Source organism: Coptis chinensis, chromosome 2 (assembly GCF_015680905.1).
Source record: "Coptis chinensis isolate HL-2020 chromosome 2, ASM1568090v1, whole genome shotgun sequence".
In the NCBI taxonomy this organism is placed as follows: domain Eukaryota; kingdom Viridiplantae; phylum Streptophyta; class Magnoliopsida; order Ranunculales; family Ranunculaceae; genus Coptis; species Coptis chinensis.
Window position 1 is genome coordinate 112,991,901 of NC_141457.1, and position 22,837 is coordinate 113,014,737.

The window sequence follows — 22,837 nt, forward strand, 5'->3', positions numbered from 1 at the left end:
ATTGGGCTTGATTGTGTGGGCTTGAGTAGAAATATCAATGTGCATGTTCTATTAAGCAAGGTCGTCGGTTCAAATATAATTGGTTCTCATAATTTCCTTGGTTAGAGTACTCAATAAAGAAGGATAAAACTTATTGTTTTTCTTGTTTCATTTTTAAACAAATCCGCCGAAGCGTCTAGAATTTTCTATTAAAGGTTTTACAAACTGGAAGAAGGTTAATGATGGAAAGAATTGTGCTTTCTTGCAACATGAAGGAGGTCCATGTTCACCACAATGTCAAGAAGAGCTTGCTAATAATTGTTTGCTAGTCAAAGATATTGTTCAATGTATTAAATTGCTTGCGCTATGAGGGATTTCTTTTAGAGGTCATGACGAGTCAACCGAATCAAAGAATAGTGGGAATTTCAAGGAAGTGTTGAAGTTTGCGGCGATGTTGAATGAAAAAGTTGCGGAATTAATAGGTGGGGCTCGGAGAAATGTCAAATATACCTCACCTAAAATTCAAAAGAAATTTTTGAATATATATGCTGAAAAAGTGAGAAAGAGGATTCGTGAAAAAATTGGTGATGCAAAATTTTGTATCCTTGTCGATGAAGCACAAGATAGTTCAAACAAATAATAAATGGCGATTGTCATAAGATTTGTTGATAGTGGTGGTTTTGTTAGAGAGCGGTTTTTGGGCATTGTCGGCGTGAAAAACACTTGTGCATTGACTTTGAAAGAAGTTATATCCAATGTCCTTGCTCGTCACAATTTGCTTGTTACAAATCTGAAGGTCAGGGGTATGATGATGCAAGCAATATGCGTGGTCAATGGAATGGATTGCAAACATTGTTTCTTAAGGAGTGTCCATATGCATACTATGTGCATTGCTTAGCACATCGTCTACAACTTGCCTTAGTTGCAGCTTCTAAAAATGTGTCGGATGTTTGGTTATTTTTCTCAAAGTTGGCTTCTATAGTTAATCTTCATATTTTGCCAAAGCGTAAATCTGAGTTACATGAGGCTCGACAAATTAAGATTGATAAGTTGGTAGCTAGTGGTGAAATCATTAGTGGAAGAGAAGCTAATCAAGTGTCCACCTTGCAACGAGCTGGAGATACTCGATGGGGTTCTCATTTTGAATCGGTTAGTAGCTTGATAGAGTTGTTTGGTGCAACTTGTATAGTTCTTGAAAGTGTCATGGAGAATGGGTCAAGTAACTCTATGCATGAGGAAGCTAAAGGTGTTTTAATTGCAAGTAACTTTATGCGTGGCCAAGTGGTGCTTTTAAGTCTTTCGATATTGATGATATTTGCAAGTTTGCCAATTGTTTTTATTGTGAAGACTTAACTAAGTAGGAGATATATATTTTGAGAAGCCAACTGCAACATTACAAGATTGATGTGGTTAATCATGCTCTTTTTCAGAAAATGTCTATAATCTCCGAGTTATGTCAAGGATTAGTTTAAACAAAAAAAAGTTAAAACACTATTTTTTGATTGATAGATTGATTCGTCTTATCTTCACACTTCCTGTTTCCATGACAACTACAAAATGAGCATTTTCAGTTATGAAAATCGTCAAAACACAACTTCGTAATAAGATAGGAGATGTGTTTCTTGCCGATTGTATGATTGTCTATATTGAACGATAGTTTGCTGAAGAAGTCGATTTGGATGAAATAGTATATGAATTTATTAAGAAATCACGTAAGGCGAAATTTTGCTAGTATGATACTTTGTACTTTGTTTAAATGTCTTTGTTATAGTTGTCTAAGTTTGTAGGGACCACACTCACTCTTTTGTCTATTTTGAGTATTATAATGAAAATAACAACTCTTTTGTTTACAATATTAGTTAATTATGATTTCAAATAGATATTCACGTGGTTTCTTTTGACACAATTAGTGGATTGAATTGTTCGATTTGATTGGTTCTCTTAATAAAAAAAATTGATTGGTTCTCTTAATAAAAAAAATATGATAGAAGTGAATTTCAAACTACCCCCCCTGATATTACATCCTGGTTCCGCCCCTGTTCTCAAGGGTATAACACTTGTTTTGAAGTTCAGTACTGTCACTATATATGTTCAATTTCTCGTCTTCGCCTTACAGCGGACTGAACCCAAGTTAGAGAAGAAATCAAGAAAGGATACGGTGAGGCATGGCTCAACGTCATGGTCCAAGACTGGTAGTGGCAATAGACTTGAAGAAGAAGCCATGGGAACAGAAGTTACCCCTTCACAATCGTTGGCACCCTTACATACCACATGTTGCAGAGGTCACGGTAAGCGAATTGTTTAGAGTTGAAATGGTGGACTTCAGTGGTGGTGGTATCACGCATTCTTACTCTGCCGAAGACATTAAACATGCAGATCTCTCTATCGTAAGTATCACTACTGATTACACCTCACCTTACTGATGAACACCTTACTGATGAAGCTGCATAAAGTTTCAATTACTCGTACACGCACACACACACATGTATACACCCTAAGCTAAACCGGTCTGATAAAATTGAAGACAGAAGAACTAGACATGGTTCCGCTTGAGGCCTATGGGCCAAGGTTGGTCCATGGGAATTACATATGAATGGGCCAGAATAATGTCGGAAAATGATTCCAGCTACTCTGGACTCGGTTATTTTGAGCTTTCGCTTAACCTCGTTTATGTAATTGTGTCATTTGTTTGTATAATTGTATGCTCGAGTCTGAGCAGATTTCATTCATATAATTGTATGTATGAGTATGTGTAAACTATGAACAGATTTTAAAGCTCGTTGATGATCGAGTCAAGGTCAGCCCTAGGCCCCCTAGCCATAATGAAGCTCAGTTCCTTTGGCTCAAATTCCAGCTCTAGATAAGTGGGTAGCCATTGAGCTTTTGGTAATATCATATCACGCTTCACTAGATTTGTTTACATTTTCGTAAGAACAGAATCTCAACATGAATCAGGCATAATCGCAAACTATGTCTCACATACTTTGGGACCATCAAAATAGAAAATTGCAGTATATACTAATGAAGTGCAATATAATTGATAATAAGCGGAAGAAATAAATAAGGAGAAACCAAAAGTCAAACAGTTGTTTGTCAGATGCTGCTTGAAAATCAGGCATCTTGTTACAAATCCAGCTTCTACCAATAGTTCAGTCATGGCTCCTCGCACTCCGAAATTAGTGGTGCCCATAGACCTAAGGAAGAAGCCATGGGAACAAAAGTTACCCCTTCACAACCGTTGGCACCCCCATATACCCCCAGTCACTGAGGTTCAAGAGGGAGATTTTTTCAGAGTTGAAATGGTGGACTGGACTGGTGGTGTCGTTCAGGACAATAACTCTGCCATGGATGTAAAGTCCATAGACCTCTCCACTGTAAGTTTCTTTTTCATCCAGTGGGAATAGTTGGCTAGCTCCTTAAGAGCATCTTTAATGGTAAGACCTGAATAATACCAAATTTTTGACCAAACAAACACCAAACAATTTCAGCCTAGACATCAAAAATTCAACACCAAACTAAGCTGCTTTGGATAAACCGCGCCAAAATAGCCAACGCAGCTTTCGAAAAAGCCCACAGTTTAGCCCAAAGCCCACACGGTGTTTCAAACACCGCGTGGCTATTGAAACACCGCATCGTACAATTTAGCCTAACGCCCATGTTGTTTTGAAGCCCACACTGCTTTCTGAAAACCGCGCCAAAGAAGCCCACAGGCCCACACGGTGTTTGTAAAACTGTGCTTATTGAACACAACTTCCTACGTTTGATACAACATCAAACCAAACACCAAATGGGAGCGCCCCTTTGGTGTTTTTTTGGTTTAGTCTTGCCATTGAAGATGGTTTTTACCAAAATTTCAAGAATTTGGTGTTTGGTATTCATTTGGTCTCACCATTTCATATGCTTAAGTTCAGAAAAGCACTTTGAATAGAGTAAAAAGTGTTTATGTTGTTGAATGTGGCCCTTCTGGCCTTCTCCACTTGCACACAAGGCAGCTCAAGTCAAAGGATGTTTTGTAGCTAGATCCTAAAAAATAATAAAGGGAAAAAGAAAAAGGAAAGTTGTCTAATATATGGCTTGAATCTTTAGATGATGTTCAAGGCAAAAGTAAAAATCACCTTGTATATCCAAAGAACAATAGATATTGGCATTGGCACTGACTATGTATGCTACCATCTACATGTAGCATAGGTTGAATATCATGTGGAGGATCAAGAGACCTTCCAGTGATGAAAATTGTTGCATTCAGATGACTCTACATACGTGACCAAGGAAAAGTTTTTGAATTTATGTTTAATTTGGTTAGTATATGATCAACTTTTAATAAACGATGCACTAGAGTAATTAGGCTAGTATAGTTTAGCAATATGTGCTTTGTAATTCAGGAAAAGCATGTATTTCTCGTCAGTGTCTATGTTCACTCCAATTTCAACACGGCCGTGGCAAAAATTATGTATCTTAACAATGGCACAGGTGCATTATCTTAGTGGACCTATCAGAGTTATCGATACAGATGGTGTTCCAGCCAAGCCTGGAGATCTCCTTGCAGTTGAAATCTGTAACTTGGGGCCTCTCCCTGGAGATGAATGGGGTTATACAGCAACATTTGACAGAGAAAATGGGGGTGGATTTCTGACAGACCATTTCCCTTCTGCAACTAAAGCTATTTGGTATTTTGAGGGAATATATGCCTACTCACCTCAGATACCTGGTAAATTTTCATTTTACTTCAACTCTCTCATCATAAGCCGCTTACAATTCATAAAATAGCCTACATGTTTCCAGGGTGAAGGAGAACTAATTAATGTTTCTAATCTTAATAATTTGTGTACTATTATACACAATTGGTCAGGTGTCCGTTTTCCAGGTTTAACTCACCCTGGAATAATTGGAACTGCACCATCAATGGAGCTTTTAGACATATGGAATGAGAGAGAAAAACAAGTCGAAGAGAATGGCCTTCAGTCTTTGAAGCTATGTGAGGTTGTGCACCAACGGCCATTGGCGAACTTACCATCTAGCAATGGTTGTCATCTTGGACTGGTATGATAAATCTGGCGATAGCTATGAAAAGACATTTACCAGTTCAAGAATGGTTTTTAACATCAGTTTCCTTTACTTCTTACTAACAGTTAATGGACATGTGTAGATTAAGGAGGGCACTTCTGAGTGGGAAAGTATTGCATCAAAGGCAGCAAGGACAATTCCAGGAAGAGAAAATGGCGGCAACTGTGATATCAAGAATCTTAGTAAAGGCTCAAAGATATACCTTCCAGTTTTTGTAGAAGGAGCAAATTTTAGCACAGGTGACATGCACTTCTCTCAGGGTGATGGGGAAGTCTCGTTCTGTGGAGCAATAGAGATGAGTGGATTCCTAGAGCTCAAGTACTTTCCTTATCTAATTTCTTCTCATTTTTGAAAAATTTACATGAAAGGTTTGTCCTCAAATTTCTTTTAACTGATAAACAATAAAAATAAAAATTAAGTGTTATTTTACCTTCACGGATACAGTTGATGCTGTTCGATCTCTTATATCAATCCATTAATCAACATCCATTAGTCCAATGTATCTTGATTGACATATCCACTTGTCATATTTTGCCACAACTTTGTGCAGGCAATATATCTATATATCTGTTTACAGATATATCTACGGGACAAATCCATGCTTAAGGTGCATATCTTAGCACCTTTCCTTTGGTTCCATAGCTCGAATCTTTCCCCCTGAAAACATATTGAAAAAACTTTGCTTCAGATCTTCCACAATGAAAGCTTTTAATCACACTTTGATTATTAACAAGTGTAGCATTAGCTATTAAAATATTTGTTCACTAGCTGTTCAAGGGGTGTCACCACTTAATTTGTATGATCCTATTTCACAAAAGATACCAGAAGACCCTTCACTGGAGGACCGTTCCATTCTATCCTCCATACGTATGTAAAGGTATTGGGTTTCAGGTAGTATTGCTGGTGTCTCTTAGAATCTGTTTTTGCAGGAAAGAAAAGAAAAGAAGAAAAACCTGCTATATATATAGGGATAGAAATGCTTCATTGTAACATATATTATGAACATAACCAAACTTCCTACTGCTTAATATATCTTGTTGTCAGGTGTGAGATTATAAGGGGTGGAATGCGAAAGTACCTGACACCAATGGGGCCAACTCCACTTCATGTCAACCCAATCTTTGAGATAGGCCCAGTTGAGCCGAGATTCTCAGAATGGTTGGTATTTGAAGGCATCAGTGTTGATGAAAGTGGAAGGCAGCACTACCTTGACGCAACTGTTGCGTATAAACGAGCAGTTCTCAATGCCATTGATTACCTCTCCAGATTTGGATACTCTAAAGAGCAGGTCCAAATTCTGCTTTATAATCCGAATCCCTTATAATATATGAATTCTGTGTTTAAGGTGTGATAGATTTGTATGTCAGTCACTCTTGGCAATATGTATCAGGTTATTTCTTGTACTGACACTTACTATGGTGGGAACTATTAGATCTATCTTCTACTATCATGCTGCCCCTGCGAAGGGAGGATTTCAGGAATCGTCGATTCTCCCAATGCTTGTGCCACTCTTGCAATCCCAATAGCTATCTTTGACCAGGTAACTAGTTCCCACCACTGTTTCTAGATAAATATTGACAATATGCATAAAAGGAGTATTTGGGTTTTAGCATCCTTGTATATAATTTGATCTCATTAAATATCATTCATTGTTTCCAACCACTAAAGAGACCGCTTACTGATTTTTCCTGTTAAAATTGGACTGTCCATGTATGTGCAGGATATTCGTCCTAAATCTAGCAAAGTACCAGTTGGACCACGGATAGTGAGAAAACCGGATGTCCTTAAGTGCTCTTATGATGGGAACTTGCCCATCACAAAGAACCCTGGTGGCACAACATAATTTGCAATTGCCGAAGTAGAAGCAAATTGAACGTGTTTGATCATGTGTCTGTCTGCAGCTGATACACACACCTTGTATCTCAACATTTTCATATGCCTTATGTTTTAAAAGTTTGAATAAGTAGCGCTTCAGTAACCGAAAGATTGGAGTTGATACACACCTTGTATATCAACATTTTCTATGCCTTTATGTTTTAAAAGTTTGATTAAGTAGCGCTTCAGTAACCGAAACATTGGAGTTGAATTGTTTGATAGACAAAGTGTGAGTTAAATGAACAATTTGCTACTGAAAGTGTCCAAATGCTTTTAAAGATCTCATGAAAAGGGTGGAAGCCCAGCTCGTTTATATGCTTTCGTTTAGAGCCAAGTTAAACTTGGTGAGTCAGACAACTATGATGAGAAAAAGGTATGTTGATGCATATGATACTTTCTGTTCATTTCATTTCTCTCCTTTCCTAGGTTTTTTTTTTGGTAATCAACATATATTTTATATATTAATAAACAGAATTTACATATAGTCTATCCTCTTCCAAGGAGTTCATCTGCCATATTAGGTGGTAGCTCGACCCATTCACAAGGAAGGTGGATATTATTCATATACAGACTATCAAAAGATGCAAGGATATGTGCAACTTTGTTTCCAGTACGTCCTACACAGTTTGTAGTGACGTTTGCAAAACAACCAGAAAAAGCTAGTGCATCATTTAGGATGAGCTGTGATGTCCATGAAAGGTTCAAAGTCTTCCGCTAGCTCCAAATTTTTTTTTTGCTGCCTGGGAACTTGTCTCCACCTCTATGTTGTTTGAAGTGAACTTCCTACACCAGCTAGCTGATTCCTTTGAGTAAGGCTCTGCATACTGCCTCTTCATAGCAGTTGTCCCATCCCTGTTCTCTTCCTGCAGCAATATAGATTCCATAAGAATCTCTTAAGACATAGCTATAATTAGATTTGGCTCTCTGTTTTTTAAAACTTGCGTCAGTATTGAGTTTCAGGTAATTCCCCAAAGGGGGTTTCTAGTTCTAGTATTTGTAGGACACATGAAATGCTCACATTAGAATGATTAGAAGCAAAAAGTTTTGATCTAAAATAAGTAGTTTGTACAAATTTGGTGGAAGTTTATTGTGGAAGATTGAACATCTTTCTAGCCAGATGTTCCAGTACAGCATAAGCAGAATTTTGTCCATGTTTCATTGTCAATGGGCCACCCTGCAAGTGGTGCAAACCACATATCTTTATCAAAATTTGATATATGGACCAGCTAAGGAGTGGCATACCATAGGGCTCTTGTAAAGCTGCATTTCAAAAGGATACGATGAATTGATTCTATATCTAAGCCACATAGCTGGCAAGATTTATTAGGTATGTACATGAATTTGCTAAGATGATCTCTAGTAGGAACAATATCATAATAACATTTCCAAGCAAATAAAGAGGCCCTCTGGTTATGAGTATTTCTCCAGAAAACTAGATTAGATTTATGGTGATTTATAGTAGAGGTAACTTCACTAAGCTTAATGTACATAGACTTAATACTGAATTTTCTAGTTTTTTCAAGATTCCATTTAGGGCAGAAAGATTTTTTGGATCTCAAGGCTAGTTTTGTTGTCAAACAAACTATTTAAGATATTTACATTCCATGTCCTAGTGTGTTGATCAATAAGGTCAGACACCATGAGAGGGATTCTATTTACAGCTAGGTGGGGTGGTATTTTCATAGTTAAGAAGACTAGGGATCCAAGGGTCAGCCCACACATTTATGTTCATACCTGTTCCAGTTTGCCATAAAGAGTTATCTTTAATGTTTTGTATCATGCATGTGTAGCATGCCAAACCAAAACCTAGAAATCCCTTAATTACTCTTAGAGTGTAAGACATTACATTTGGGGAAATACTTACCTTTAAGCTCTTGAGATAGGAAAGAGTTTGGATTAGTGACAATATTCCAAATAATTTTGCAGAGATGAGCATGATTCGTTAGAGTCATATCTCTAATTCCTAAACCCCATTGAGCTTTGGTTGGCAAATGAAATTCCAGCTTTTAAGATATACAAGAATTTCATATTGGGTTATACGACTTGTGGTCTAATGCTTTTTGCTTATACTTTCACATATTGGCTTATACTTGCACCTGCACTTGTTAATATACCCTAACAAAATGGATAGACAAAAGGTGGTGGGAATCTTTTCAGGATCTGTGTTTGATGTGCGTGGGGATTTCCAATAGTTAATGAGATGATTTTTAATACAAATTCAATGCCATGCATCGGTTGTGCATTGGATTCCTAATGTAATCAAATTTTCAATTAATAATAAAAATAATAGGCATAATTATTCTGGGGAGTTAAACAATCTATTAATACATTGTGTTCATAACGTTCCGGGGATCTCTTCAGATGTTGGTTGAATGCCTCATTTAATTTCCCAGGACTGCCAAATTAATTGGGTTTCCCATCCCTCCTCCTATTTCAATTAGAACATCATCATCCTCTTGTTTCAATTAGATCGAACACTAATTATACTTAATTAATTATATTTGAAAATAGAAATAAAACTATAATAACGTAACTCCGATCCTCTCTAGCTCAGAAATTTCATTTGACAAAGACTTTCCAAAAAAACGAGTTGTTGTTTACAACTTCTTCTTCTCCCAACGCCCTATTTCTCTTCCCCCTTTCTTCATCCCCATTAACACAACCATTAGTACTGTTTTCCTTATAATTGCTCCACTACCGTTTATTGCAATTACTCCATTGAGTTAAAGCAGATGTATGACCAAATAACGCATCTGATCGGTAGCTACTCAATTGCTTCTCTCAAGTGTATAAAACCACAACAAAGCTTCCTCTCCCAACTCCAATAACTCTCTCACCAAATTTCTGCCATCAACGTTCCTCTACCAAATGTAAAAGGTCATATATTCATCATTTACACAATGTTGCTTTATTCATTGTAATAATTTTTATTTAATTTTTTGGAATCAAACAGAAACCGGGCGATAAACACAAAGGAACATACTGATTCAAAATTTAATGAAAATAAATGCAGCTTGGTGTTAATTGTGCCACTTAGAAACCCATGATCTCTGAAACTTGCTTTGCTCCTTGCAATAGTTGATAAAAGTACTCAGTTCCCTCATCTTTGTAAATTACTGGAAGTATTTACAAATTTTTTGTGTTAGGCATTTGTAAATGTATTTGATATTCTACACACATCTTGATATTCTAGCATTTATTTGGGGGTCGTTGAATTGTTTGTGCAGTTTTTTTATTTGATCTTATATGGTTCATTTCAAGATTAGGTATTGCTCAAGTTTGGATTTGTTTTAATCTTATAGTAGCATCTTTGTAGTTGGAATGTGAGTAGTCTAAGATTTTTTTTTTAATGGATGTTCACTGTTTGTTAAATCTCAATTACCAAAAAGAAGTTCAATGTAAGATAATTTTGCTTCAAGTTGTAAAAGCAACAAATACATTACCTGGAAAAAAAATGTATATTACTTCTGAAGTGTTAAAAGTGGTTATGTTATGGGTCTAAATTGATGGCTTGAATATGAGTAAGGTAAAAGAGATTGAATGGGGTTTTATGTGCTATTTGTTGAGTCGGGCTGCCATGTTATTGTTTGTGTGAATAAGTGTATTTAGGTCTTTTAGTGCCATTTCTTTGGGTTAATAATGTGAATTGGCAAGTATTGGTTCGAGCAAGAGATCAGTTTAACCATGTAGTGATTGTTGTATTATTTGCTTATTTCAAAAAATTAGTTAGTTTCCCTTGGTAAAAACTTTGTATGTTTTTTTTTTTTGTGTTTTAGGTTTTGTGATCTAGCTCTTGTTATTTAATGAGGATAACATCTGATCTTAACAAGTTGTTTTACCACACTTTTTATACCATAGTTTATACCATGCCCCACAACTTTACCTACAACATGAATTATAACCTAGGTTTTTTATGGATGTGTTCAACTAACCATGAAGATCACCTTTATAAAATATCAACTCATTTGATAATGTTTAATTATGTCAAAAGATGATTGCAAAATTGAAGAATATAGGCCGTTAAAAAAAATTCAAAGTTGACAATGATTTTTAACTATGTAAGAGATTTCCAAATGAGATGAAATTTTGTGGAGATGTTATCTATGGTTAGTAGATCATATCCCCAAATTATTAGCACTTCACTCATCTTGTAGGGGGGCGTGGTATAAACTATGGTATAAAAAGTATGGTAAATGGAACCTGCTCTTATATATAAGGGTCCGGTGGGGGGTATTGTATAAAACGTTGTATAAAAAGTGTTGTAAACGAACATATATATATATATATATATATATATATATATATATATATATATATATATATATATATAGTCATCCTCTTAAAACTAGTTACTTAAGTTAATTTTAAAATAAGTACGTAAGTAAAATTTCACATACAAAATGAATTTAAACCTATTTTTTTGTGGATATGATATACTCAATATTAAGATCATCTCTACAAAATTTCAGCTCATTTGGAAACCTCTAACATTGGCAAAAATAATTACAAAAATTCAACATTTCTGGACCGTTAGATTTCTTTTTAAATATGACAATAATTTTTCTCTATGTTAGAAGTTTCCAAATGAGCTAAAATTTTGGGAAGATAATTATTATGATGAGTGTTTCATAAACTACAAAAAATTAGGTTTGAATTCATTTTGAGGTGAAATTTTACGTACCTACTTATTTTAAGTTAACTTAAGTAGCTTATGGTCCGTTAGATCTAATCCTGAGATCATCATATCTAATTCATTTAAAAATCGCGAAATTTTAAAATTTTAGAAACCAAAAGTGAGGGTAAAAATGTCTTTTACGTCTCATCTTCTCAAAAACAAAAAAAAACAAAACCAGATCTACAAAAAAAACCATAGACTATCATATGGTTATGACGAAGTTAAATATTGTAATTCAAGTGGTGACTACTGACTACTACAAATCATGGATGGTTTATCAGGCACCAGCATTCTACAATGACCAATTAACAAACTTAGTTGGACAAATTCCATTTTCGCCAACTAAATTGAAACTAGAAAAACTTAAGAGTTGCTCTGTTCTCTAGAATGGGCTCAAAATACACGTTTGCAAGTTGCGCTTAGATAAGAAGCACACCTTACCACGACCATCTTCTTCTCCTCACTCACTTACTCACTCTCTGTCTGGTGAAGCATGAACGCGCTCATGCTTCACCAGACGCAACTCGAGAGAGAGAGAGAGAGAGTTAATCGTCATTTGGCACGAGATTTTTAGTTCACTTGAGATGGAGAAAACCCGTAGAGAAATCATGGTTTCTCTTGCTGTCGAGATAGGGGAGAGAGAGATCCAAGGCGTGGATTTCTAATTTGATCTAGGAAATGACGTTTTTACCCCCAATTTGTTGTTTGAAATTTGGAGTGTTAGATCTGATGATCTTAGATTAGATCTAACGGACCAGGAGGGGTGTAAGATAAGGGTGGCAAAATAAGGGTGTCATTATAACCAAACCATATATATATATATATATTTCATTTGAGTTGACCTAATTTAAGAAACATGCAGTTTAGAGTGGTTTATAGAGACAAGGAGTAAGGACCCATATTAAAGAGCTAAATGAAGTTTGGCCGCATTCTTTTCATTTTTTTTAAACATTTATACTAACTTAATGGTATTTGAACACCATCTTGAAATAATTGGATTAATATTATTTTCCAAATTGCTTCTAATTGATATATTAGACATATTATTAGTTTATTACTCTAGCATCATTGTATTCACCACTTATTCCATGAAGGGATGCATACCATGCATGGTTTATTGAAGGCATACATATTTTTCTTGACTTTTCTATGATAGTTCCATCATCTTATCTGTACATTTTCTTTTTGATATAGGTATGTAATGTATGAAGTTAGTATTGGTGTTGGGGTTGGATTCATTGTTGAAAATGTTAATGTTGTTGTAGATTAGAAGTAACTCCAAAAATATTTTGTTTAGTGTAGTTGTAACAATGACCAACTATGATTCATTCGATTTTACCTCATCCCAATTTTCTCTTTATGTCAAAGATTTTGCGATAGTGTAGGGCAATTTGTTTTTTTTGGCTGAACAAGTCATCAAAGCCATTTCCGGAGAATTAATGCCAATGCGTACGTGAACATAAAGATGAGGCAAGCAAACTGTGTTTCTATAGTTAATACATCTTAAAATCATTAAAATATTGTAATAGGTGGATCTTGGTGGCTCAATTTCTAGAAATGACCCATGATTAGATTTTTATTGTAGTTTGGTTATAGGGGATGGTTATATGAACTCCACCTTATAGCGACTCCAAAGTTACTCCACTCATAAAAATGAACTTACAAAATGAACTGAGGACTAATTTTTTGTGGATGTGTACATCTCATGATGGAGAACACCCCCATCAAAAATCAGCTCAATTGAATATGTCTAACCTTGTCAAAAATTGTATCAAAATTAAAAAAATCTGAACCGTTGGATAATTTCATAACTTTTTAAATGATTTTTGATGAGGTTGTACATCTTCAAATGAGCTTATTTTTTGTGAGGATGATCTCTATTGTGTGGAAAACATCTCCACCAAAAATCAGCTTCTAGTTCATTGAGTTAAGTGGTGGAGTTCATTTGGAGTTCGTTTTAGTGGAGTTCATATAACCATCCCCTTGGTTATAATTATTAAATTTTAATTTGGTTATAATGATTAGTTTAGTTATTAGATGTCGTTGCTCTTATGTAACCTTTAACTAATGTGCTATTTTCATTGTCTTAATGACTAAAATTAATGTAGATGGCAATTAAACTTTTTAGTCGTAACTTTGATATACTTTGTTGTTTTGTTGATACACAATGTGTTTCTTTTCTTATCCTGCAAACCATCGTAGAATCTAATGTGAAAATTGTTGGTCATATTGCTCATATTAAAGGAACTTGCAGGTGCATCAAAGTATGAATCATATCTTTTTTCCTATGTTATATGGACATGCCATATTTGAAAAAAAAAATCCGTGTTGGATATGTATTCACGTGTTCGTGTCGGACACATATCAGATACATATTGTATGTGATTTACCTCATATTTTGATATTTTGCTATGTCACACACTTCGTATTTGTGTCCGATACGGACACGTATCTATGTCAGTGTAACTTAGCCTTTTTCATTTGATGCAAAACCAAAGGAGTTACATTGAAGATAAAGAGGACTATATTCTAGTATGTAGTCGGTGCCTTTATCTCTGAAGCTAACATCCATGAGCTGATCAACTTTGGGGAGTGGTGGGAAATCCAGGTCAATGCAAAAAACATATAAAATAAAAGGTTAAGGTGAAAAAGAAAGGAGAAGATTGGACTTTGGAGGAGGTGGATTGGAAGAACTCCATGCTCTTCAGTTGTTTGGAAGAGGAAATCGAGGTCTGTGTTTGGGTGGGGGTTGTTAAGGGTGAGCTGAGCTCGATATAACACATTGGTAGTTATTGTCTCTTTACCTTTTGATATTGTTGACTGCATTCAATGATTAGAAACATAAGCTAGCTATTTGTTTTATTTTTATTTTTTTAAAAAAAACCAGGATATAAAAGAAACATAAGAGCATCTCTAGGTGGACGTATCCGTGGTCGCATTCTTCAAATTTGAAGAAATGCGTCGGAATTTCCCGGAATTCCAACTCTAGGTGGTCGCATTAGGTAGTCGCATCACCGCTTGTTACGCATTCTTGTTAAAAATTTGGCAATTTGGATCGCGGATCTTGCGGAGGCGACAATAGTAATGTCGCTGCGCCATTACTAATGTCGCGCAACTTTTTTGACTTTGACCCACAACCAAGGCGCGCCATTACCACTGTCGCGCGCCACTACTACTGGCGCGCGCCACTCCTAATGTCGCGTGCTTCAACGGGCAAAAAACGGGCAAAAAACGGCCGGGAGCAAATGACCAATAGACACCCTAAACCAGTAACGGTAGTACTGCTCATAAGTCTGCAATGTAACTAGGTCAGAAGCCTGTAGCCAAATCCAATGCACGTTACTCTCGATGACTTGCTCTAAGGTCATGTCCTTAGCCTCTGATACATGGGTAGGCGGATCAGGAGGGATACCAAAGTATGGTGTGAGCTGTCTGTAACATCTATCCCCTAAATACCACTCCATATCACTCCCACAAGTGAATACCATCCTCCTATGAAAATGAACAATGCATATCTATCCATTCGCTACGATGTGCACGAGATATCCTCCAAGGCCTCCAAACAATAGAAGCACGTGGTGCTAAGCTCGATCCGGGTTGGACCGAAGTTATGTTATGATGATCTCAATTGGTCGACGCGCCGACAAGACAAGGTCCGTGCCAAACCGACGAGCCTAGGCCTCTCATCGGTATACTCTGTGAGGATAGGATTTGCGACGGAAATACTCATAAAACCATACCTCTAAAGAGAATGACAAACCCTCCCATCCGGGGACTCCGACAACACCCGGTATGTCGAGGCGCCCTATCTAAACAACGAACAAATGACGGTATATGGCTCCACCAAAATCAATACCGCCCAACTCATGCAAGTGCTCAAAGTTAGCTAGAAATCCCAAGTTAATCGTGGAATGGCGGAAGGAAAAAAGAAGACACCCATCAAATACATACTGAAGCTCTTACATACTCATCAACATGTGTTTGACCATCATCTAATCAAGTGACAAATAATCTATCAAAAACTGCAATCTGAATCGGTAGTCAACGGTGTAATGTATGCGACCTTGATACCGGAAATCCTAACACCGGCCTTGTCATACGACTCCTCGGTCGGATAAAGGGAAGAAAGTCATCATTTGGGCACAACTCACGAATTGATTACTACATCTCAACGGATTACCTAATCCTATACTCAAACCAGATATCATGCAAAAATCTAATGGAGTGAAGCCCAACTCTCCCTGAGGGAAGTGAAAAGTATGTGTACTATCCCACCATCTCTCAACTAAACCATTAATAACTCCCTGAATGTCAGTCTTATTGTAAGGGATGTCAACTAGATGAGCAAAAGAGTCGCTAAAATTGCATCTCTAACATGGTCAAGTGCACCGACTTTCTTAATATCATCCCACCACTTCCTAAGCGCACGTGGAGTGCACCGAACCCGATACATAACACATCTCTGATGTACGCAAAATGAAACTAAAATTAAAAAAATAAAAATAAAAATATACGTATTGTATTGAACTACTAAAATTAACTACTACTACTACTAATTTATGAAATTAAAATACATACACCGCTTGTTCAAGAACAACTCTTGAGACATGCCTTTCATGAAACCTCTTAGACACCGCCTAAGATGGTCGAAATCAATAGCCTCCAGAAAATTCAAAATCGACTTTAGCGATATTGAAGCGACAATGGATCGTCGACCTCGGTTTGATTTCCGACTCAGGAAGTGGTTGGTTCATCATCTAGATCACCACTTGGGGATTATCCCAAATGTATGCCTTTTTTTCTTCTTCCTCACCGCCACCACTCCATCGTGTTTGGTTATTATAGACGGATTCGTCGTCGGAACTCATTTTTTTCCTACTAACTAGAGTGAATGAGTTGAAAAAAAAATTGTAAAATGACAAAAGTCCATTTGTCGCGATATTAAATAAAACACAAAGACGCGACATTAATCTTGGCTAATGTCGTCTAATGTCAGTGGGTCCCCCCAATAAATTTTATGACCATTTAATTTGCGACCACCTAGAGTTGGTCGAAATTTGCTATCAAATTTTGTGGTAGCATTCTTCAAATTTGAAGAGTATGCTACCACCACCTAGAGATGCTCTAAGCCATTTATATAAATTCTTGGCAATAGATTAATGTGTTGAGTGTGAATGACATCTATTCTTTATATTCACTACAATATTTTTCTTTCTTTCTTTCAAGTATTGTACTGTTAGCCGTATTTTGCTGTAATTTTTTGTACTCAAGGTATTTGCTGCCTATAATTTCTTGCAATTGGTTATTAGTTTAGTGTTATGGATGTTTGGAGATTTTTCTTGAGATTGGTTATTTGATCTTTTCGGTGTCATGAATGTTTGGAGATTGTTGTTTTTACCATAACAAATGATGTTAAAACGTGTATGTATATTTCATTGACATGTACGAGTTACATGAAAGAGTGACGATGAGATTAAACAATAAAAGGAGTAGATGCACACAAGTACTGATTGAATGAGAGTTAATTCGTGTACCTCAGAGGTGTCTGCTCACATATAATTGTCATGTAGAGCAATAGCTCTTTTTGTGTTTGGGATTTTCTTACTCTTATTAGCTTATATTTGCAATAGCATGGGCAACATTATTTGACTCAGGAATTCAAGGTTAGGAGCGACCTCACTGTTGGGGCACATTAGTAATGGCATGATTTTGATGTTCAGTTATACTGGTTTTGTTCACTTATTGCAATGTACTATCGCCTCGGTCACATGGTGAAAAATACGGTCACCTCTTTCAGGTTACAGTCTGTATGAATTTTCAGTTTGTATACGAATATAATTTCTCACAAATTTCTCTCAAAATGCATGTTCTTCACGACTTTGCATTCCATTTTATGCAGATATTTGATTGGATTGGCATTGCTGATTTGCACTTGCATTGTAAGCATAGGATGGAAGTTCAAATGCAGAGCTAATACAACGTACACTGCAAAAGATTTTAACTGGCCTTTGGATTTGTACGAGTGCATGCTACATTGGATTTGTTTGGGAGAAAGTGGCAAGGAACAAACCTCAAGTTAATTTGTTTACAACTTTGAAGAAGTGTGCACAACTTATTTTCACCGTCAGCCAACTTGAATTCTAGTTCTAGGACAATTCACAGGGGACCAAGAGAGAATTGAATTCTAGATCTAGGACAATTCACTGGGGGGGACCCATGAAGTGAAATTGAATTCTAGATCTACGACATATGTGGAAATGTGGAATTGCGTGCCAGTAACGAAAGGGCATAACACTTGTTTTGAAGTTCAGTACTGTCACTATGTTCAATTTCTCGTCTTCACCTTACAGCGGACTGAACCCCAAGTTAGAGAAGAAATCAAGAAAGGGTACGGTGAGGCATGGCTCAACATCATGGTCCAAGACTGGTAGTGGCAATAGACTTGAAGAAGAAGCCATGGGAACAGAAGTTACCCCTTCACAATCGTTGGCACCCTTACATACCACATGTAGCAGAGGTCACGGTAGGCGAATTGTTTAGAGTTGAAATGGTGGACTGCACTGGTGGTGGTATCACGCATTCTTACTCTGCCGAAGACATTAAACATGCAGATCTCTCTCTCGTAAGTCTTGCTACCTCACCTTACTGATGAAGCTGCATAAAGTTTCAATTACTTGCACACACACACACATGCATGCACCCCAAGCTAAACCGGTCTGATAAAATGCAAGGCAGAAGAACTAGACATGGTTCCGCTTGAGGCCTATGGGCCAAGGTTGGCCCATGGAAATTACATATGAATGGGCCAGAATAATGTCGGCAAATGATTCCAGGCTTCCAGCTACTCTGGACTCGGTTCATTTCGCTTAACGTCGTTTATGTAATTGTGTCATTTGTATGAGCGAGTTTGAGCAGATTTTTTGTTTGTATAATTGTATGCTCGAGTATGAGCAGATTTCATTCATATAATTGTATGTATGAGTATGTGTAAAGTGTAAACTATGAACAGATTTTAAAGCATGATCGAATCAAGGTCAGCCCTAGGCCCCCTAGCCATAATGAAGCTCAGTTCCTTTGGCTCAAATTCCAGCTCTAGATGAGTAGGTAGCCATTGAGCCTTTGGTAATATCATATCACGCTTCACTAGATTTGTTTACATTTTCGTAAGAACAGAATCTCAACATGAATCAGGCATAATCGCATACTATGTCTCACATACTTTGGGACCATCAAAATAGAAAATTGCAGAAACCATGAAGTGCAATATAATTGATAATAAGTGGAAGAAATAAATAAGCAGAAACCAAAAGTCAAGCAGTTGTTTGTCAGCTGCTGCTTGAAAATCAGGCATCTTGTTACAAATCCAGCTTCTACCAATAGTTCAGTCATGGCTCCTCGCACTCCGAAATTAGTGGTGCCCATAGACCTAAGGAAGAAGCCATGGGAACAAAAGTTACCCCTTCACAACCGTTGGCACCCCCATATACCCCCAGTCACTGAGGTTCAAGAGGGAGATTTTTTCAGAGTTGAAATGGTGGACTGGACTGGTGGTGTCGTTCAGGACAATAACTCTGCCATGGATGTAAAGTCCATAGACCTCTCCACTGTAAGTTTCTTTTCATCCAGTGGGAATAGATGGCTAGCTGCTTAAGTTCAGAAAAGCACTTTGAATAGAGTAAAAAGTGTCTATGTTGTTGAATGTGGCCCTTCTGGCCTTCTCCACTGCTAGTCAGTAGTCACTATAATCACTTTACTGTTGTAAAATTTTGCACACAAGGCATAAAAGCTCAAGTCAAAGGATGTTTGTAGCTACATCCAAAAAAATAATAAAGGGAAAAAGAAAAAGTAAAAGGAAAGTTGTCTAATATATGGCTTGAATCTTTAGATGATGTTCAAGGCAAAAGTAAGAATCACCTTGTATATCCAAAGAACAATAGATATTGGCATTGGCACTGACTATGTATGCTTCTATCTACATATAGCATAGGTTGAATATCATGTGGAGGATCAAGAGACCTTCCAGTGATGAAAATTGTTGCATTCAGATGACTCTACATACGTGACCAAGGAAAAGTTTTTGAATTTATGTTTAATTTGGTTAGTATATGATCAACTTTTAATAAACGATGCACTAGAGTAATTAGGCTAGTATAGTTTAGCAATATGTGCTTTGTAATTCAGGAAAAGCATGTATTTCTCGTCAGTGTCTATGTTCACTCCAATTTCAACATGGCCGTGGCGAAAATTATGTATCTTAACAATGGCACAGGTGCATTATCTTAGTGGACCTATCAGAGTTATCGATACAGATGGTGTTCCAGCCAAGCCTGGAGATCTCCTTGCAGTTGAAATCTGTAACTTGGGGCCTCTCCCTGGAGATGAATGGGGTTATACAGCAACATTTGACAGAGAAAATGGGGGTGGATTTCTGACAGACCATTTCCCTTCTGCAACTAAAGCTATTTGGTATTTTGAGGGAATATATGCCTACTCACCTCAGATACCTGGTAAATTTTCATTTTACTTCAACTCTCTCATCATAAGCCGCTTGCAATTCATAAAAGAACCTACATGTTTCCAGGGTGAAGGAGAACTAATTAATGTTTCTAATCTTAATAATTTGTGTACTATTATACACAATTGGTCAGGTGTCCGTTTTCCAGGTTTAACTCACCCTGGAATAATTGGAACTGCACCATCAATGGAGCTTTTAGACATATGGAATGAGAGAGAAAAACAAGTCGAAGAGAATGGCCTTCAGTCTTTGAAGCTATGTGAGGTTGTGCACCAACGGCCATTGGCGAACTTACCATCTAGCAATGGTTGTCATCTTGGACTGGTATGATAAATCTGGCGATAGCTACAAAAAGACATTTACCAGTTCAAGAATGGTTTTTAACATCAGTTTCCTTTACTTCTTACTAACAGTTAATGGACATGTGTAGATTAAGGAGGGCACTTCTGAGTGGGAAAGTATTGCATCAAAGGCAGCAAGGACAATTCCAGGAAGAGAAAATGGCGGCAACTGTGATATCAAGAATCTTAGTCAAGGCTCAAAGATATACCTTCCAGTTTTTGTAGAAGGAGCAAATTTTAGCACAGGCGACATGCACTTCTCTCAGGGTGATGGGGAAGTCTCGTTCTGTGGAGCAATAGAGATGAGTGGATTCCTAGAGCTCAAGTACTTTCCTTATCTAATTTCTTCTCATTTTTAAAAATTTTACATGGAAGGTTTGTCCTCAAATTTCTTTTAACTGATAAACGATAAAAATAAAAACAAAAAAAATTAAGTGTTATTTTACCTTCACGGATACAGTTGATGCTGTTCTCTTATATCAATCCATTAATCAACATCCATTAGTCCAATGTATCTTGATTGACATATCCACTTGTCATATTTTGCCACAACTTTGTGCAGGCAATATGGCTATATATCTGTTTACAGGATATATCTATGGGACAAATCTATGCTTAAGGTGTATATCTTTGCACCTTTCCTTTGGTTCCATAGCTCGAATCTAGCCCCCTGAAAACATATTGAAAAAACTTTGCTTTAGATCTTCCACAGTGAAAGCTTTTAATCACACTTTGATTATTAACACGCGTAGCATTAGCCATTAAAATATCTGTTCACTAGTTGTTCAAGGGGTGTCATCGCTTAATTTGTATGATCCTACTTCACAAAAGATACCAGAAGACCCTTCACTGGAGAATCGTCCCATTCTATCCTCCATACGTATGTAAAGGTATTGGGTTTCAGGTAGTATTGCTAATGTCTCTTAGAATCTGTTTTTGCAGGAAAGAAAAGAAAAGAAGAAAAACCTGCTATATATATAGGGATAGAAATGCTTCATTGTAACATATATTATGAACATAACCAAACTTCCTACTGCTTAATATATCTTGTTGTCAGGTGTGAGATTATAAGGGACGGAATGCGAGAGTACCTGACACCAATGGGGCCAACTCCACTTCATGTCAACCCAATCTTTGAGATAGGCCCAGTCGAGCCGAGATTCTCAGAATGGTTGGTATTTGAAGGCATCAGTGTTGATGAAAGTGGAAGGCAGCACTACCTTGACGCAACTGTTGCATATAAACGAGCAGTTCTCAATGCCATTGATTACCTCTCCAGATTTGGATACTCTAAAGAGCAGGTCCAACTTCTGCTTTATAATCCGAATCCCTTATAATATATGAATTCTGTCTTTTAAGGTGTGATAGATTTGTATGTCAGTCACTCTTGGCAATCTGTATCAGGTTATTTCTTGTACTGACACTTACTATGGTGGGAACTATTAGATCTATCTTCTACTATCATGCTGCCCCTGCGAAGGGAGGATTTCAGGAATCGTCGATTCTCCCAATGCTTGTGCCACTCTTGCAATCCCAATAGCTATCTTTGACCAGGTAACTAGTTCCCACCACTGTTTCTAGATAAATATGTTTGCATAAAGGAGTATCTGGGTTTTAGCATCCTTGTATATAATTTGATCTCATTAAATATCGTTCATCGTTTCCAACCACCAAAGAGACCGCTTACTGATTTTTCCTGTTAAAATTGGACTGTCCATGTATGTGCAGGATATTCGTCCTAAATCTAGCAAAGTACCAGTTGGACCACGGATAGTGAGAAAACCGGATGTCCTTAAGTGCTCTTATGATGGGAACTTGCCCATCACAAAGAACCCTGGTGGCACAACATAATTTGCAATTGCCGAAGTAGAAGCAAATTGAACGTGTTTGATCATGTCTGTCTGCAGCTGATACACACACCTTGTATATCAACATTTTCATATGCCTTTATGTTTTAAAAGTTTGAATAATTAGCGCTTCAGTAACCGAAACATTCGAGTTGAATTGTTTGATAAACAAAGTGTGAGTGAAATGAACAATTTGCTACTGAAAGTGTCCAAATGCTTTAAAGATCTCATGAAAAGGGTGGAAGCCCAGCTCGTTTATATGCTTTCCTTTAGAACCAAGTTAAACTTGGTGAGTCAGACACAACTATGATGAGAAAAAGGCATGTTGATGAAAATGATGCACCAACCTAGTTTACTTCTTTTTCCTAAAGCTGCTTTGCATTGTTTGCAACTCCTCATGCAATTCCAACCGATCTACAGGGTTTGGTGATTCATAAGAAAGACGTCGCACGTGGCATGATCTAATAATGAGAGTGTATTTTGGTCGCATGACTTAGGGATGTCCAAATGGGTACCCGACCGACCCAAACTCGATTTTTTG

The 22,837-nt window shown here is 37.0% G+C and overlaps 3 protein-coding genes and 1 long non-coding RNA gene across 7 annotated transcripts; 3 read left to right on the forward strand and 1 right to left on the reverse strand.

Moving 5' to 3' along the window:
- Window positions 1-622: 622 nt before the first annotated feature.
- Window positions 623-1,332, forward strand: LOC147520838 (uncharacterized). Its single transcript, XM_086594340.1, has 2 exons — window positions 623-782; window positions 878-1,332. The coding sequence occupies exons 1-2, from the start codon at window positions 623-625 to the stop codon at window positions 1,330-1,332; spliced, it is 615 nt and encodes a 204-aa protein (XP_086450466.1).
- Window positions 1,333-1,960: 628 nt separating this feature from the next.
- On the forward strand, window positions 1,961-7,177 carry LOC147520839 (uncharacterized). 2 transcript variants are annotated; one of them, XM_086592346.1, is made up of 7 exons: window positions 1,961-2,366; window positions 4,450-4,687; window positions 4,829-5,019; window positions 5,126-5,361; window positions 6,088-6,331; window positions 6,476-6,583; window positions 6,764-7,177. In XM_086592346.1, the coding sequence occupies exons 1-7, from the start codon at window positions 2,145-2,147 to the stop codon at window positions 6,884-6,886; spliced, it is 1,362 nt and encodes a 453-aa protein (XP_086448472.1). In that variant the 5' UTR covers window positions 1,961-2,144; the 3' UTR covers window positions 6,887-7,177. The 2 variants fall into 2 exon arrangements, with proteins under 2 accessions (XP_086448472.1, XP_086448473.1); XM_086592347.1 differs by lacking the exon at window positions 1,961-2,366 and adding an exon at window positions 2,957-3,353.
- Window positions 6,902-22,496, reverse strand: LOC147520840 (uncharacterized). Its single transcript, XR_015212883.1, has 2 exons — window positions 22,368-22,496; window positions 6,902-7,046 (listed from the first exon to the last, which is right to left on the reverse strand). It is a non-coding gene; the product is annotated as an uncharacterized LOC147520840 (long non-coding RNA).
- LOC147520841 (uncharacterized) lies at window positions 14,217-22,495 on the forward strand. Of its 3 annotated transcripts, XM_086592348.1 has the most exons (8): window positions 14,217-14,378; window positions 17,493-18,215; window positions 19,863-20,100; window positions 20,242-20,432; window positions 20,539-20,774; window positions 21,507-21,750; window positions 21,896-22,003; window positions 22,178-22,495. In XM_086592348.1, exons 2-8 carry the CDS (start codon window positions 17,994-17,996, stop codon window positions 22,298-22,300), a joined length of 1,362 nt encoding a protein of 453 aa, XP_086448474.1. In that variant the 5' UTR covers window positions 14,217-14,378; window positions 17,493-17,993; the 3' UTR covers window positions 22,301-22,495. The 3 variants fall into 3 exon arrangements, 2 of the variants coding, with proteins under 2 accessions (XP_086448474.1, XP_086448475.1); XR_015212882.1 differs by lacking the exon at window positions 14,217-14,378 and having other exon boundaries at window positions 17,887-18,215; window positions 21,854-22,003; XM_086592349.1 differs by lacking the exons at window positions 14,217-14,378; window positions 17,493-18,215 and adding an exon at window positions 18,754-19,199.
- Window positions 22,497-22,837: the final 341 nt, after the last annotated feature.

Excerpts from the sequence above, each read along its gene's own strand:
- LOC147520838 (XM_086594340.1), top strand. The coding sequence starts at position 623 with ATGGCGATTGTCATAAGATTTGTTGATAGTGGTGGTTTTGTTAGAGAG. Across the intron at positions 783-877 it reads TACAAATCTGAAGGTCAGGG|CACATCGTCTACAACTTGCC; the intron begins GTATGATGATGC and ends TGCATTGCTTAG.
- LOC147520839 (XM_086592346.1), top strand. The coding sequence starts at position 2,145 with ATGGCTCAACGTCATGGTCCAAGACTGGTAGTGGCAATAGACTTGAAG. Across the intron at positions 5,362-6,087 it reads AGTGGATTCCTAGAGCTCAA|GTGTGAGATTATAAGGGGTG; the intron begins GTACTTTCCTTA and ends TCTTGTTGTCAG. Across the intron at positions 6,332-6,475 it reads TTGGATACTCTAAAGAGCAG|ATCTATCTTCTACTATCATG; the intron begins GTCCAAATTCTG and ends GGGAACTATTAG.
- LOC147520841 (XM_086592348.1), top strand. The coding sequence starts at position 17,994 with ATGGCTCAACATCATGGTCCAAGACTGGTAGTGGCAATAGACTTGAAG. Across the intron at positions 20,101-20,241 it reads CTACTCACCTCAGATACCTG|GTGTCCGTTTTCCAGGTTTA; the intron begins GTAAATTTTCAT and ends ACAATTGGTCAG. Across the intron at positions 20,775-21,506 it reads AGTGGATTCCTAGAGCTCAA|GTGTGAGATTATAAGGGACG; the intron begins GTACTTTCCTTA and ends TCTTGTTGTCAG.